At 42.6% G+C, this 16,954-nt stretch overlaps 2 protein-coding genes across 2 annotated transcripts; one reads left to right on the plus strand and one right to left on the minus strand.

The window, feature by feature from the left end:
* Positions 1 to 529: 529 nt before the first annotated feature.
* On the plus strand, positions 530 to 15,251 carry gmcl1 (germ cell-less, spermatogenesis associated). Its single transcript, XM_067249833.1, has 15 exons — positions 530 to 795; positions 4,264 to 4,447; positions 4,525 to 4,648; positions 5,148 to 5,244; positions 6,060 to 6,157; positions 6,305 to 6,417; positions 11,143 to 11,208; positions 11,591 to 11,675; positions 11,794 to 11,884; positions 12,023 to 12,163; positions 12,290 to 12,359; positions 12,590 to 12,665; positions 12,790 to 12,935; positions 13,894 to 13,981; positions 14,344 to 15,251. The coding sequence occupies exons 2-15, from the start codon at positions 4,272 to 4,274 to the stop codon at positions 14,482 to 14,484; spliced, it is 1,512 nt and encodes a 503-aa protein (XP_067105934.1). The 5' UTR covers positions 530 to 795; positions 4,264 to 4,271; the 3' UTR covers positions 14,485 to 15,251.
* A 207-nt stretch (positions 15,252 to 15,458) lies between these two features.
* Positions 15,459 to 16,905, minus strand: fam136a (family with sequence similarity 136 member A). Its single transcript, XM_067249848.1, has 3 exons — positions 16,629 to 16,905; positions 16,400 to 16,540; positions 15,459 to 16,282 (listed from the first exon to the last, which is right to left on the minus strand). Exons 1-3 carry the CDS (start codon positions 16,713 to 16,715, stop codon positions 16,094 to 16,096), a joined length of 417 nt encoding a protein of 138 aa, XP_067105949.1. The 5' UTR covers positions 16,716 to 16,905; the 3' UTR covers positions 15,459 to 16,093.
* Between the last annotated feature and the right edge of the window lie 49 nt (positions 16,906 to 16,954).

Below are 16,954 nucleotides of genomic sequence, written 5' to 3' on the forward strand. Positions count from 1 at the left end.
TGCTCGTTTAAGTGGAATGTTGCAATGTTTTCTTTAGAGAATACCTAAATTAGCCATTTGTTTGACTTTTTTCCATACATTTGAAGCCCACTCACCCACTGACAACCGGCTCACCAAAATGCTTGTACTTCCTACTTTACTCGCCATGGATATCGGCGTATACGATTGGTGGATTTTATGAAGGTGTCATGTATGAGCTCTTATTGGATGCTGACCATAGTTGTCCGGAAAACATGCCTGTGTCGATAAATAAACAAAATGTTTGTTCCTTGAAAAATGTGCAAGAACTGGACATGCCAACACATTTTTTAAGGGTTGTAGAAAAGTTTTAAAGCGATACAGAAAAATCCAGCTCCTCCATCACCAGGGATCGTTCAATTGCACGATTTTGAGCTTCAGCCCACCACCTAGAAGAACCCTGATAAAAAATATTTTAAACAGAGATTCGCGTCAACGGAAGTCCAAAATGCTTGATCGTTACGTGTTTTACGGACCTGCAAATACACCAAACCACCAGTAGTAACAGTAGTGTACCGCTCCAAAGAAGAGATAGTAGAAGAAGACAGCCGAACCTGCATTGTTTTGGATTAAAAAGTGGAAAGCAAGATATCCTTTTAAATAGTTTTAGAGGCATTTGCTAAAACATTTATTACAATTGCCTTATAATAATAAAGCTTAGATGCGCAGGCTCGGTTGTCGGGCTTGTTTACGTCTGAACTGTCACACTGATAGTCCCTGCTAGCTATAGCCTATAGCTAGCCAGAAAACCATAAAAGCGGACTCAAATTATATCAGGTAAGTAGTTTCATGTCCCCATCGACAGTAAAACAACTGTCGATGACAGTTGGTGATGTTGATGTGGTTGTTTTGGATTCAAGGGATTTTGTCTCCAGTAGCGGTTAGAACCGAAACTGTACTGTAGCGAGTGGTATGTGCCAGTGGAGCGAGTGATAAGTGACAGCATAGATATATATAAAGGGTAGATGTCTCGTCCGCGTTGCCGGACAACGGAGTCGAACGTCCGCACATGGCGGCCATCTTGCTACAGTCAACTCATACTTATGAATAGTTATGTTATTTTTTTATAAATAGAATAGAAGTATGCAGTGTCATAACGACATCTCTGACGTTGATAACAAACCAAACCGTTAAAAAATCGGTTGAAAATTGAGCAAGTTATGGTAATTTAAAAAGTACATGTAGCATCAACACAATGGTTGTGTCTACTACCGCGCACTTGTGCACTTCCAGCACTGACTTTCAGTGCTTAGGGCGCTTACACTGACAGAACCAGCAGAATTCAGTGCACTAAATGTACCCGGATGACGCAGTGCAAACGGTCAAAAAATGCAGTGTACAACGATGGACACTACTCGCCCTAAACGGGCACCATATTGGCTACGTAGCGGAAGAGGAGGAGCCCTTTCGGCAGCTTTTCATTTCATTTCTAAAATAATGGCGAAATGACTCGCGAGCAGATTCGCCTTAGATTCGCGGGTGTCACAATCAGATTTGCATCCGTCACTTCCCGCCAAGTGGTTGACTTAAGGATGTGTCTACTACCACGCACTTGTGCACTTCGAGCACTGACTTTCAGTGCTTAGGGCGCTTACACTGACAGAACCAGCAGAATTCAGTGCACTGAAAGTAGCCGGATGACGCACTGCAAACTACAGATGTAAGTGCACTGTATTGCAGTGCACTGTATTGTAGTGTACTTAGTAAAGTGCGCGGTAGTAGACACAGCCAATGTTATGGGTGAGCGAGTTGATTGTAGCAAGATGGCCGCCATGTGCGGACGTTCTAGACTCCGCCGTAAGACATCTAGGCTGTGTCTACTACCGCACACTTTGCTACATTTAGTCATTTAGTCATTTAGTACCCTTACTAAGTACACTGCAATACAGTACACTGCAATACAGTGCACTGCAATACAGTGCACTTTCATCTGTAGTGCACTCCGTCGCTGAGTAGTGCTGTCTCAAATGGAACACTTAAGTTAACCACTTGGCGGGAAGTGACGGATGCAAATCTGATTGTTCCCTGTGTCCATCTCCGTGAAAATGTAGTATAATTCGGCCTTTAGTGGTCACGCTTACAAGTCTGAAAGCGCTGGTTCGATGACAGTGAAAGTTGTTATTTAGTTGGGAACTTAAGTGCAGTATGATGCATTGGTATTTAAAATGTGAGAACTGTCGAATTAAATTACTTTTATAGTATAAACAAAGCGTTTACCTGAAGAATGCTGCCCCACATTACATGACATGATCAGATAATGTGGGACAGTCACATAAAACGTTTTTTTTTTTGCTATCAAAGCTGCTCATTCTTATTGTTATTTTTATATATATTTTATTTCATATTTAAATTGTTGTATTCTTAGATTGTTTAGTTCTTAGAAATAGTTAAACTTTTGTACTTTTACTTAATTTAAGATTTGTATATGTTTAGTGTTTTGCACCTCCCTGCCACAGTAAATTCCGTGTTTGTATAACATACATGGCGAATAAACCGAGTTCTGATTCTGATTCTTCTTATTTTACACATTTTTGTGTGTGTTTCAATCAGTGGTTAAACCCCTTCATTATGCTGCAATAGTACTCATTGTAACTTAATTTAAATTCCTTTGCCAGTCTTATCATTACAGAAATAGAATGTCATATGCCGCTGAACTTTCGATGCGTTTTATCTGTACGGACCCCGTCAAGCCAGATCACGCATACTCAGATTATGTCAGACAAATATAAACCACTGCATAGTGACTAAAAGTGTTGTATTTACGAGTCAAGATCAACTCTGGTGATTGGATGTCGGTTTTGCACATATTAAATAATCAAAATGGGCAGTTGCCCAGGGCCTCGGCCACCAGGGGGAGCTTGTCATATTTACAAATTATTTTTTAAATAATTAAAATAAATCACTTGTCATTGCAAACGAATGACAATTTAAATTAAGCATGAAAACACAATTCTTTAATTCTATTCTTTATAGCTAAACATATGATTCAGGTCATGACGTTTCTGTCAGGAGAATTTGTCGTGTGGTGGAGTGTGTATGATTGCGGAAACATGAAACGATTTCAAAGTGGCAGTGAAAAAAGAAATAAGAAAAGGGAGGAGAAGTTAAGGGAGAAATTACCTAAGCTAACGCAGTTTTTCCAATCAAAGAATAAGTCTGTGGAAGATGAAGACATTTCTGATAATATTTCAAGTGCTGCTGGGCCAAGGTTAGCTATTGCTAGCAGCAGCAGCCAAACAGCCACTTCCACACCAACTACCGTATTTTATGGAAAATAAGCCGCGGCTTGTACTCCGATTTTACAGTTTTGTGCGGCTTATGTTCCGGTTTTAGAACAAAAAAGTGGCTTTGTCATTGTCTCAAGATCTCTACAGACCGTGCAGCTAATTTAATGCTCAACACTTGAACGGGGGCTTATTACTTGAAAGAGGAATTATTGACTGTGTCGTCTCAGTTACACTATCAGGGCTTAGAAATACAGTGACTTGCTAAAGTAGGCAAATAGTAGAACATAACATTTCATAATAATTTCAGTTAATCAAACAGCGGGGTTGCGGCTTATGGGGGGGCCTATTTGCCCAGGGCCTCCAATTAGCTAAAACCGCCCCTGGTCCCACATTACCTGAACTCACCCTTCTTTTTGTACATTACAATAAAGTTTAGGGTGTTCACTATACAAAACATCAAAAATCTCTCAATTTTGACAGAAAACGATTTTCGATCTTTTATATAGCCAACAATGAGCAACATCCACAGGTTTCCGCAGGCCGCCACACATATTTCAAAAATAAAAGTTTATAGCCTGTTCTCCTATTCTAAAATGGCCACGGGGCAGTTACACCACAGTAAAGAAAAGCTGCAAGACACCCAATGAACTGCCACGAGACACTTGCGTACCACTATCATCAAAACAGTAACTGTCATGTGCCAGTGGAGGCACTGTAACCGCCTCTTGGATTTTGTCATTTCGTCATGGGCTAGCTAGCTTGCAAAGCAGTTTGTCTCATAAAAACATGGTTTTGTGTGCCAACCTAAACAAATATGCTGCAAGATATAAACAAAATGTATAAGTAAACATCTAGACAAAACTAAAAGATGATCTGACTCAATTTACATCAGTGCTGAATTTTAATTATTTAGGCCTTTTTAACAACAAATTGATTTTATTAGCTTGGTCAGCACTGAGTGAAGGACATGAAACAATACTGCTGCTGATATTTTTTTACTGATGACCCTTAATGCCAGGGTGAAAGATGGGCACCCTCGGAAGCCGTTTCCAGGATTCTTCCCATGGACCGGAGGAGGTGGTAGAAGGGGCTGGTATCAGCCGCAAGCACGGGTGTGATTGCAAGAAGAGGAAGAGGAGCGCACTCTGCGACTGCGACAGCGAGCCCGAGGAGGAGGATGTCCTTCTGGACACACCACGCAGGTGAGAGGCACCATCATTCAAAGAAATGCGGTATGAACGGCTGTGACTGAAACTAAAAACTGTGTTGGAACTAACAGGAAGAAATTGAAAAGCACCTCAAAGTACATCTACCAGACCTTGTTCCTGAATGGAGAGAACAGTGATATCCGTATCTGCGCACTCGGGCAGGAGTGGAACCTGCACAAAGTATATCTCTGTCAGGTTAGTGACAAACACTCATGCTTACTGAAGAGCAATGGCTTTAATGAGGGCACAGTTGACAGTACCTTATACAGATATGCAACAACAACCAATTTAACAAGTCAGTTTTTGTTTCTGTGTTACAACATTCTGCTCCCAGCCAGGACCTACAGTAGGCTACTTTGACGCTCTCCATCAGATACTTTATTAACCAAACTGATGCCCATCTCCTGCCCTTGTTATTGGTGTCAGTTGCCTACAAAATACAGCAAAGTAATAAAAAAGAGTAACATATGAAAGTAGAGGATTTATAATTAGTGAACAATCAATGGAAGCCATACAATCAAATTAAATGCTGAATTTTAGGGCTTTCATTACATAAGCCTCACCAGTACACAGACGTTATGAAACCAGTGAACACATTTCCTTTACAAAGCTAAAATAAATAGAAATAAAAAGCTTATTCTTCCTCACTCCTCTTCATCCATGTTTCTCTCTACCTTCCACTCCTGATATGCAGTCAGGCTATTTCTCCAGCATGTTTAGTGGCTCGTGGAAAGAGTCCAACATGATGGTCATAGAGCTGGAAATCCCAGACCAGAACATTGACACAGAAGGTGAGCCTATTCCAAAGCAGAAGGTTGATTTATATTTACATTCAATTATTTATTTAGCTGATTATTTTATTCAAACCAAGGTACAAGTAGAGCCCGACCGATAAAGGATTTTTAAGGCCGATACCGATACAAATATTTGGTGATTTAAAAATCCGATATTCCGATATCGGGCCGAAAAATATATTTTTTAAATCCAGAAACGCATAACAAAACAAACTGATTTCCCTAACTGTAGTTATTTGTAGTTTACATTTACTCCCTTTTAGCAGAAGTTCTTATCCAGAGCGACTAAGTACAGGGACATTCCCCGAGGCAAGTAGGGTTAAGTGCCTTCCCAAGGACACAACGTCATTTGACATGGCCGAGAATCGAACCAGCAACCTTATGATTAATAGCCCGATTCCCTAACTGCTCAGCCATCTGACTCTTGTTATTATTTCCTCACAAAAATAATGTAATGCAGTTTATGATAAATAAAATGTATAAAAATACATGAAACTTAAAGTCCTTTGAACCATTTAAAAAAAAAAATATTCATTTATCGTCAATTATAAATACCGATAGTTTGGAAAATGCCCAATATCGGCCGATAATATCGGGCCGCCGATATATCGGTCGGGCTCTAGGTACAAGTGGTGCATAAACTGTAGTAAGTGTACACTCAGTTACATGACTGATAATCAAGGACTAGAGTTTGGTTCTAGTCCAGTTCTAACAGTATTTATTTAGCTTGGGTTGCATCCTTGTTCCATTGTTTTGATGTTGTGCTTCACTAGTTATGGTTACTACTAGATATATTGTGTTTGTGTGTGTAGCTCTGCAGGTGGTGTTTGGGTCTTTGTATAGGGACGACGTGCTTATCAAGCCCAGTAGGGTCGTTAGTATCCTTGCAGCTGCTTGTATGCTCCAGCTGGTCAGTATATTCTTATCAATATGATTAACCAGTAACCATTAAAACATCCACATAGATCAGAATATATTTTACATAGATAAACATTTTACATTTTACAAAGATAAAGCTTTGTGCTGTGTACAGAATATTTATTTGGTTCATGTACAGGACGGTCTTATCCAGCAGTGTGGTGAGACCATGAAGGAAAATGTCAATGTTAAGACTGTGTGTGGCTACTACTCTTCTGCCAGTATCTACGGACTAGACTCAGTAATGAAGAAGTAAGCTCAACACATACACACCAATGGTCAAACGTTTTAGAAAATGTTCACAGTTTTATTGAAATGTAAGCAGTTTCCCCTCCCTTGAAATAACCTAAAATGGTAAACTGCTAGAGGTTTACCAAAAAGTAAAAAAGCCCTTTCATACACCGTCAAAACGCACTTGGAAACTGGAGGATACTCTGACAGGAAAAGGTCAGGCAGACACAATGCCACAACAGAATCAGAAAAGTTTCTGAGAATCAACAGCTTGCGTGATAAACGGCTCACAGGACAATAGCTTCAAGCACATCTTACTGGTCGAGGTATGCAAGTTTCAAGATAAGACTTTAATTGCTCGATCAGGACTATGATGATCTGGGGCTCTGGATCTACAATCGCGACTCGCACAGATGAAGTGGTACCCTGAATAAAGATGTCTACCTCAGCATTTTGCAGCGCAAGACCATTTTGAGTGAATTTAGAGTCAATTTTGTGTCATATACGAGAGGATACGTATGTCCTCTGGTATACGTTTAGTTGGTCAGATTTTCATCCTACAGAAAGATAATGACCCAAAATATACCTCAATGTACCCTCAACGTAACGTGAGGGTCTGCTGGGAACGGCTGGCGGAATCCCCTGTCAGAATGAGCTTCAGCTCCCACCTCCGGGAGAGCTTCGATCATGTCTCGGGGGAGGCCGGGGACATTGAGTCCGAATGGGCCATGTTCCGGGCGTCCATTGTTGAGGCGGCTGACCGGAGCTGCGGACGCAAGTCGGTTGGTGCATGTCGCGTTGATAACCCTCGGACCCGGTGGTGGACGCCGGAGGTGAGGGAAGCCGTCAAGCTGAAGAAGGAAGCGTATCAGACTTTGTTGGCTGGTAGGACTCCAGAGGCAGCTGATGTGTACCGGCAGGCCAAGCGGAATGCGGCTTTGGCGGTCGCGGAGGCAAAAACCCGGGCGTGGGAGGAGTTCGGCGAGGCCATGGAGAATGACTTCCGAACGGCTTCGAAAAGGTTCTGGACCACCATCCGGCGACTCAGGAGGGGGAAGCAGTGCACTGTCAACGCTGTATATGGTGGGGATGGTGCGCTGCTGACCTCGATGGGGGACGTCCTGGATCGGTGGAAGGAATACTTTGAAGACCTCCTTAATCCCACCAATACGCGTTCCGACATGGAGGCAGAGTCTGGGGACATTGGGGGGGCCCTTCTATCTCTGGGGCTGTGGTCGCCGAGGTGGTTGAAAAGCTCCGCGGTGGCAAGGCCCCTGGGGTGGATGAGGTCCGCCCGGAGTTCCTTAAGGCTCTGGATGTTGTAGGGCTGTCTTGGTTGACACAACTCTGCAACATCGCGTGGACATCGGGGACAGTGCCTCTGGACTGGCAGACCGGGGTGGTGGTTCCCCTCTTTAAAAAGGGGGACCGGAGGGTGTGCTCCAACTTTAGGGGGATCACACTCCTCAGCCTCCCTGGGAAAGTCTATTCAGGGGTTCTGGAGAGGAGGGTCCGTCGGATTGTCGAACCTCGGATTCAGGAAGAGCAATGTGGTTTTCGTCCTGGCCGTGGAACTGTGGACCAGCTCTATACCCTCGGCAGGGTTCTGGAGGGTGCATGGGAGTTCGCCCAACCAGTCTACACATGTTTTGTGGATTTGGAAAAGGCGTTCGACCGTGTCCCTCGCGGGCTCATGTGGGGGGTGCTCCGGGAGTACGGGGTACCGGACTCCCTGATCGGGGCTGTTCGGTCCCTGTACGACCGGTGCCAGAGTTTGGTCCGCATTGCCGGTAGTAAGTCGAACTTATTCCCAGTGAGTGTTGGACTCCGCCAGGGCTGCCCTTTGTCACCGATTCTGTTCATAACTTACAGTTAGGTCCATAAGTATTTGGACATTGACACAATTTTCATCATTTTGGCTCTGTATACCACCACAATGGATTTGAAATGAAACAATCAAGATGGGCTTTAAGTGCAGACTTTCAGCTTTAATTTCAGGGTATTTACATCCAAATCAGGTGAACGGTGTAGGAATTACAACACATTTTATATGTGGCCCCCCCCTTTTTAAGGGACCAAAAATAATTGGACAAACTAACATAATCATAAATCTAATTGTCACTTTTAATACTTGGTTGCAAATCCTTTGCAGTCAATGTCAGCCTGAAGTCTGGAACCCATAGACATCACCAGACGCTGGGTTTCGTCCCTGGTGATGCTCTGCCAGGCCTCTACTGCAACTGTCTTCAGTTCCTGCTTGTTCTTGGGGCATTTTCCCTTCAGTTTTGTCTTTAGCAAGTGAAATGCATGCTCAATTGGATTTAGGTCAGGTGATTGACTTGGCCATTGCAGAACATTCCACTTCTTTGCCTTAAAAAACTCTTTGGTTGCTTTCGCAGTATGCTTCGGGTCATTGTCCATCTGCACTGTGAAGCGCCGTCCTATGAGTTCTGAAGCATTTGGCTGAATCTGAGCAGATAATATTTCCCAAAACACTTCAGAATTCATCCTACTGCTTTTGTCAGCAGTCACATCATCGATAAATACAAGGGAACCAGTTCCATTGGCAGCCATACATGCCCACGCCATAACACTACCTCCACCATGCTTCACTGATGAGGTGGTATGCTTTGGATCATGAGCAGTTCCTTCCCTTCTCCATACTCTTCTCTTCCCATCATTCTGGTACAAGTTGATCTTGGTCTCATCTGTCCATAGGATGTTGTTCCAGAACTGGACAGGCTCTTTTAGATGTTTTTTGGCAAACTTTAATCTGGTCTTCCTGTTTTTGAGACTCACCAATGGTTTACATCTTGTGGTGAACCCTCTGTATTTACTCTGGTGAAGTCTTCTCTTAATTGTTGACTTTGACACAGATACGCCTACCTCCTGGAGAGTGTTCTTGATCTGGCCAACTGTTGTGAAGGGGTTTTTCTTCACCAGGGAAATAATTCTTCTGTCATCCACCACAGTTGTTTTCCGTGGTCTTCCGGGTCTTTTGGTATTGCTGAGCTCACCAGTGCGTTCTTTCTTTTTAAGAATGTACCAAACAGTTGATTTGGCCACACCTAATGTTTTTGCTATCTCTCTGATAGGCTGAAAAATCTAAACAAACCTAACGATGGCTTGCTTCACTGATGGTGACAGCTCTTTGGACTTCATATTGAGAGTTGACAGCAACAGATTCCAAACACAAATACCATACTTGAAATGAACTCTAGACCTTTTATCTGCTCCTTGTCAATGAAATAACGAACTCCCTTTATGAGGGAATAACATACACCTGGCCATGGAACAGCTGAGCAGCCAATTGTCCAGTTACTTTTGGTCCCTTAAAAAGGGGGGGGCCACATATAAAATGTATTGTAATTCCTACACCGTTCACCTGATTTGGATGTAAATACCCTGAAATTAAAGCTGAAAGTCTGCACTTAAAGCACATCTTGATTGTTTCATTTCAAATCCATTGTGGTGGTATACAGAGCCAAAATGATGAAAATTGTGTCAATGTCCAAATACTTATGGACCTAACTGTATATGGACAGAATTTCTAGGCGCAGCCAGGGCGTTGAGGGGGTCCGGTTCGGTGACCTCAGGATCGGGTCGCTGCTTTTTGCAGATGATGTGGTCCTGTTGGCTTCATCAGGCCGTGACCTTCAGCTCTCACTGGAGCGGTTCGCAACCGAATGCGAAGCGGCTGGGATGGGAATCGGCACCTCCAAATCTGAGGCCATGGTTATCGACCGGAAAAGGGTGGAGTGCAATCTCCGGGTCGGGGAGGAGATCTTGTCCCAAGCGGAGGAGTTCAAGTATCTCGGGGTCTTGTTCACGAGTGAAGGAAGGATGGAGCGTGAGATCGACAGGAAGATCGGTGTGGTGTCCGCAGTGATGCGGGCTCTGCATCGGTCCGTCGTGGTCAAGAAGGAGCTGAGTCGAAAGGCGAAGCTCTCTATTTTCCAGTCGATCTACGTTCCTACCCTCGCCTATGGTCACGAACTGTGGGTAGTGACCGAAAGAACGAGATCGCGAATACAAGCGGCCGAAATGAGTTTTCGCCGCAGGGTGTCCGGGCTCTCCCTTAGAGATAGGGTGAGAAGCTTGGTCATCCGGGAGGGGCTCAGAGTAGAACCGCTGCTCCTCCACGTCGAGAGGGGCCAGTTGAGGTGGCTCGGGCATCTGATAAGGATGCCTCCTGGACGCCTCCCTGGTGAGGTGTTCTGGGCATGTCCCACTGGGAAGAGTCCCCGGGGAAGACCCAGGACACGCTGGAGGGACTATGTCTCTCGGCTGGCCTGGGAACGCCTCGGGGTCCCCCAGGAAGAGCTGGTGGAAGTGGCCGGGGAGAGGGAAGTCTGGGCCTCCCTGCTTAGGTTGCTGCCCCCGCAACCTGACCCCCGGTTAAGCGGAAGATGATGGGATGGGGATGGGAATATACCTCAGTGCTATATCAGAAGTACCTCAGAAGAAAACTCTAAAAAATGTGTAATGGCCAGCACAGTCTCCTGACTCTCCTGTGTTACATATGCAAAAGGTGGCTTTTTTGATTAAACAAAATTAATCCATTAATTGCCAATTATTTATTTGTTCTGTGCTGTAATTTCAGAGTACATGCAGAATGTATACATTTAAATAAAATCTGGAAACATTGGTGTTCTAAAACCTTTGATCTTAGCTCTTCTAGATTTAATACAATACGTAACACAATATATTTTTATCCTTATGCTCACATGCTTGTGTCTCCTGCAGGTGTCTGGAATGGCTCCTCAACAACCTAATGACGCACCAGAATGTTGACCTTATGAAGGAACTTGGGTATTTTGAATGAATAAAACTTGAATTACCAATTATCTTGATAACCATCTTAAGAATTAGCTTATACTGTACTCATAGCAATAAGTCAATGTGTTGCCATCAAGTAAGTATTTACCATTATTTCAATGGTTATTGCTTTTATTTATATTTTTTCCTTAAAAAAAAAAAATATATATATATATATACCATTTTGCTTTGTTCTAAGGTCCTTAAATTTTTTCACCTGAAATGATTTTTGTCTGAATAAATATTGGTGTAACTAAATTAATTAAAATAAGTACAAATTTCTGCTTCAACAAAAGGTTTGCCATAGCTCGGAATATACAACATGTTGTCTCTATGATGCTTCTGAGCAAGGAGGTCTTCTGTTCTGGTTGTGCAGGGTGGAGGTGATGGAGCAACTGATCCAGTCATCTGACCTGTTTGTCATGCAGGTGGAGATGGATGTCTACACAGCCTTAAAAAAGGTAGTCAGCTCCCATCCAGCTCCCCTGGGCTGGATGGGAGATGGATTGCTTATCTATCTGCCTCATTTTCTTATTCTCCCTACTTCTCCCTTCCTCTCAATTCAATTTTTCTCCTCAGTGGATGTTTCTGCAGATGAATCCCTCCTGGGATGGTCCCATCAAGCAGCTTTTGGCTGATGCCGACTCTTGCCTGTGCAAACGCAGGACAGGTAGGTGCTTCTGTGATGTTTCTGGTACGTAATATAGTACTGTAAAAACGGATTTAAACAGTGTGATTCACACACACATTCATTTACAGAGGTTAACAACCGACTGACCAGTCTGTCCTGATGTTTCATTTTGTGCAGAGCTTGCTGAGGAGGAGCCTTTCTTGAAGACAGAGGAAGGATCTCTCTTCGTCCCAGTCTTCAGACACGTCCGCCTGCAGTACATCATCAACGACCTGGCCTCAGCGCGCATCCTGGAGAGAGATAACATCTTGCCTCCTGGTGTGCTTTAAACAGCACCATTACAATGATAATCATGTTCATCAATTTATATAAAGTATTCCAAAATATTTATAATGAGTATGAGTGATTGGAGTTTTTGACTTGGTCCCACCCCCTTCTTCACAGAATGGCTAACCTATGTGTACAAGAACCAATGGTTTGCAATGCTCAGGACAGAACACGACAACGACAATGGGTAATGTTTAGTGTTTCAATTCATTGAAACACTGAACTCTTTCTGACACATGGTATACTAGTACACATACAGGCCTGTTAATGCTGTTTATGTTGATATTTTATGTTATCAGTTAACAATAACTGGGTTTCTTGACTCCTGGTAGCCAGCTATAAAATCACAATTGCATCTTGTATTGTTAAACTGACCAAATATTTAAATTGTAGGCATTGCTATTAATGTGCCTGTAGTCCCCAGGAGGCCAACAAGGAGGAATTTGAGCTTAACAGCATGAGGTGTGGCAGGAAACTGACTAAAGATGGAGATGTGAGTCATACTACCGGTCTCTCCCATATAAAGTCTAATTTAGTTGAACTTATACAATAAAATATGGATGTTATCTAAACGTGTTTTATATTTACAGCTTGATATTCAACTTCTCTTATTTTAGTACTGTTGGCGTTGGACAGGATTCAACTTCGGCTTTGACCTGCTGGTGACCTACACAAACCGCTTCATCGTGTTTAAGAGGAACACACTCAGCCAACCTTGTGGGGGTGCTGTGAGTCTGCAGCCTCGCAGGCATTTGGCATACAGGTAAGTCAAATATGCTATACTTTTTCCTGTGTAAATAATTAAATAACTGATAACAATGTAAATATTTATGTACTGAACATTCTGTGTTTTTATTCTCAATTGAGTATTGAAGGACTCTAAATGTTGTGTCTATTCCAATATGTAATGATAGCATTCAATGACACAAATCTGTTTTCTAAAAAGAGTGGTCTGGAGTCGCAGAGGTCCGATAATATCAGCTTTAATGCAGCAGTTGGAAAACAAAGAGTACAGAGCTCTGGGGTTGTCTACGTTTTCCTACCTGCAACAGAGTTTGGGTTGGTTTACGAAGTCCAACTAACTATCTGTCCCTGCCCCAGCATATATTATACAGTGCAGTAAAACAAAAAACACAAGAAGAGGGTTGAGCTTGTTCTCCTGTGCAGCAGGGAGTTGTTCTTGCCTACGCGTCCCACCTGCTCGGATGCCGTCTCCACCCGGTTTCAAGGTTGTTTCTGAAAATGAAGAGATAGAGACACAAAATACAGCCTTTTTCCCCCACTCTGTGATCAAAACTCGTCTGGATTGTTCCTCTTTCTCGCACCCCTGACTCCCCCCGCCCTGTGTGAGACACAATGTTTAAGCCTGAGCACACTTCTAAGTTCATAAGACAGAACTTTAATAAGCACAATGCATAACTTTAATAAGCACAATATATTCTTTAGTATTCAACATTTTATTTGATTGAAAATTAAAAATCGAATTACATTTAGTAATTTCGCAGACGCTCTTATCCAGAGCGACTTACAGTAAGTACAGGGACATTCCCCCGAGGCAAGTAGGGTGAGGTGCCTTTCCCAAGGACACAACGTAATTTTTTCACGACCGGGAATCGAACCGGAAACCTTCTGATTACTAGCCCGACTCCCTAACCGCTCAGCCACCTAAATGAAATATAACATATGTTTTTCCTCCTTTTTTTTCCTCTCCTTGTTTCCAGGTTACGCCTGGCTTCTTTTGATAGCAGTGGTAAGCTGGTTTGCAGCAGATCTACAGGTTACCAGCTTCTCACTCTGGAGAAAGACCAAGTGAGTAAAGGGGTTTGAACCAGGGAGTCAGATGGCTGAGCGGTTAGGGAATCGGGCTTGTAATCAGAAGGTTGCTGGTTCGATTCCCGGCTGTGCAAACCAAATGACGTTGTGTCCTTGGGCAAGGCACTTCACCCTACTTGCTTCGGGGGAATGTCCCTGTACTTACTGTACTGTAAGTCGCTCTGGATAAGAGCGTCTGATAAATGACTAAATGTAAATGTAAATGAACCACCTGTTAGCAAAATGTAGAAGTTTAGTTGTGATGTCTCAATATTAAGTAAAAATGCATCGCTACAGTAAATTTGAAAATTCAGTTGTATTTTTTCTACCTCTTCTTTTTTCCTCTTAATCTATCTCAGGAGTATGTGGTAATGAATCTGGACAGCAGGCTACTGTCTTTCCCCCTCTATGTGTGCTGTAACTTCCTGTACACCTCGACACAGTCAGACAGACGGCCCGACAGCCCAGAGCCAGAGTGCAGTGCTCGCAGTGATTCGTGATACTTGGGACACATCCTTAAACCACAGTGTGCGTGCAATGGCCACTTACTGTCACAGCTGTATGATCCCTCACCCTGACTTTTGATGTCTGCATGCTCTAGAGCCTGGCCTGGGAGTTCTTTTATGATAGTATTTATCTTTCTGCAGCTTTTCTTACTTTTATGTTAAACTTTTTCATTCCTTTTGAGATCTCATTTAGTATTATTTTATTTTAAATATTGTATGAAAGAAAACATTAGGAAAAAGCTTCAACATCCCAAACATTATCCACTCCTGAAGACAGTGGTGCTATTAAAATTGTGTAATTATACAAACAGGGGACTCAAAAGGAAGCAAACCTCTATTTGTGTACATCCATAACTGTCTTTAATCCTCTTTACCTTTATTTACTCCTAGCTTATGAACAATTTGTTTAGTGCTCCAGTGTTTTAATTTAATTTTAATAACTTTGAATGCTAGGATAAGTACACTGTGTGTGAAAGTATTTATCTGGACCAAAGTGAAAAGCAGTGATTGCATAACAATGCCTTTACTACTCCTTCTATGACCTAGACTTAGTCACTGGTGTCTACAGATAATCCAGATCATTACATTGGTCATTGCAGTATTTTTTGTTTAGATGTACCGTCATTCAAATGCAGTCAACAACAAAAAAGTGTACTTTGGTATGCACCTGCACATGTACGTATAATATGTTCCTGCTGACATACTGCATGTGACTGTTGAACATGCCTATTGTTAATAAAACTCAAGAGTAGGAAATGGCATCTGAACAATACTTTCAATTAAATTTAGTTAACCCCCAATGTTTTAAGTATAAACAAGCCTGTACCAATCACAAACCTATTCAGATGTGGACCTATTGGTTACAGTTTTTCTGCTATGAAACTTTTACCAACCTCGGCTATAATACTTATCCTCAAGCTCTAGGTGACAGATGTGCTTTTCTGTTAGTAATGTAACATCAGTCAAGACCATTCAAGAATGTTCTTTAATTTCCATGCTTAACAGATTCACAAACAAGGTGAAGTTCGTTCCGCACTCGTGGACAGCAATCAAAACAAGTATCAGAGGTCAATGGGGAAGAACAGTCACACAAAGGTAGCAAAGATTTCAGAGCACAATTAACAAGGAAGAGTTCACTCAACAACTGTTCAGTTGTGTTGTAATTCACCTTGATCCCAAAAGTTCACAGTGACGAGATATCAGGCAGGGTTACTATGTTTTTCATCTGTTCTTGTCAGCTTGAAACCCTCAACAAAATAGGTATTTCCAAACTCTGGTATTGTAACTGAGACAAAGAATTTGAAATGGACAAGCCTTGTACATAAACTGGCCAGATGGCAGAGGATTTGAGAAGAAAGTGCCCTCTCCCCACTGTAAAGCCTTCAGAATAATCTTTTGAAGCAGAAACCCAACCTCCCAAATCCAACTTTATTACATCTTCCATTGTAACTTATTTTCCCTGCAGTGTACACCATTACATTGAGTTAGTTCGTAGTATAATTCCTTCTTCATTAGAAGTAAGTAAACTATGAACTCCTCCCTGCTCATTGTACTATAGAATGGGGTCCAACCTTTCTTAGTGAATTATCTGTAGCACATCTCCTCACTGAGGTATAGAGTCCAGGTTGTCTTTGAGTCTGCGTGTCATGCTAGGAATTAAGTTGACATGGTCATCCACACAGCTGCCTACACAACTTTCCATCAGTGCTCGTACCGCTGGCTCCTTGTCCCCTGAGTCAAACAGGTCCTTGGCTTTGTCGTTGCAATGCATAGTGCACCTGCTTAGTCGATCCTGGAGATAAGGAGTAATTGCTTTAGCCTAGACCGTTGGCAGTGAAACGGCAACATCTGATTTGATATAATCACATTTGTGATTAGGTGCATTCGAGGTGGTTCTTGAAATACTCACTTGAAATTTCTCTAGCTCGGAGGTGACCAGTCCTTGAGCTTGGGCCAGAGGCGTGTGACAGCGGTCAATACAGTGATGCACCTGTGACATCGAGTCCGTGGAGTGCTCACAACATTCTGCACTGCATTTGAACATGCGACCCTGTTTACATTAACACAGATAATTCCATTGGTAAATTGAACAAGAAAACACTGGTGATTTGGAAAAGTTGTATGCTACGTCCACTTACTTGCATTTTTCTAATATGGTCTCTTTCCAATTTTTGAACCATATCCTCTATCACTGACTGCACACGAGCTTGATGCGCCTCTGCCATCTCTGTATGCAGCGATCGATATAAGAACCACAGCTGTAAAATGTGGTGCTTTACAGGGGAGTTGTGTTTGCACAACAGAAACTCAAACTACACAAAACGTATTGTATTCTATCTTGAGGCTATTTGAATTGCTGTTGAGGTCACGTCCCGAGAAGGCATGGCTTCATCACGTCAAGATAACCCCTTTAGCGTTCCGCTTCCTCCCTCAATTTCCGGTTCCGTTTACAAACATGGTTGCA

Source organism: Osmerus mordax, chromosome 14 (assembly GCF_038355195.1).
Source record: "Osmerus mordax isolate fOsmMor3 chromosome 14, fOsmMor3.pri, whole genome shotgun sequence".
Taxonomy (NCBI): domain Eukaryota; kingdom Metazoa; phylum Chordata; class Actinopteri; order Osmeriformes; family Osmeridae; genus Osmerus; species Osmerus mordax.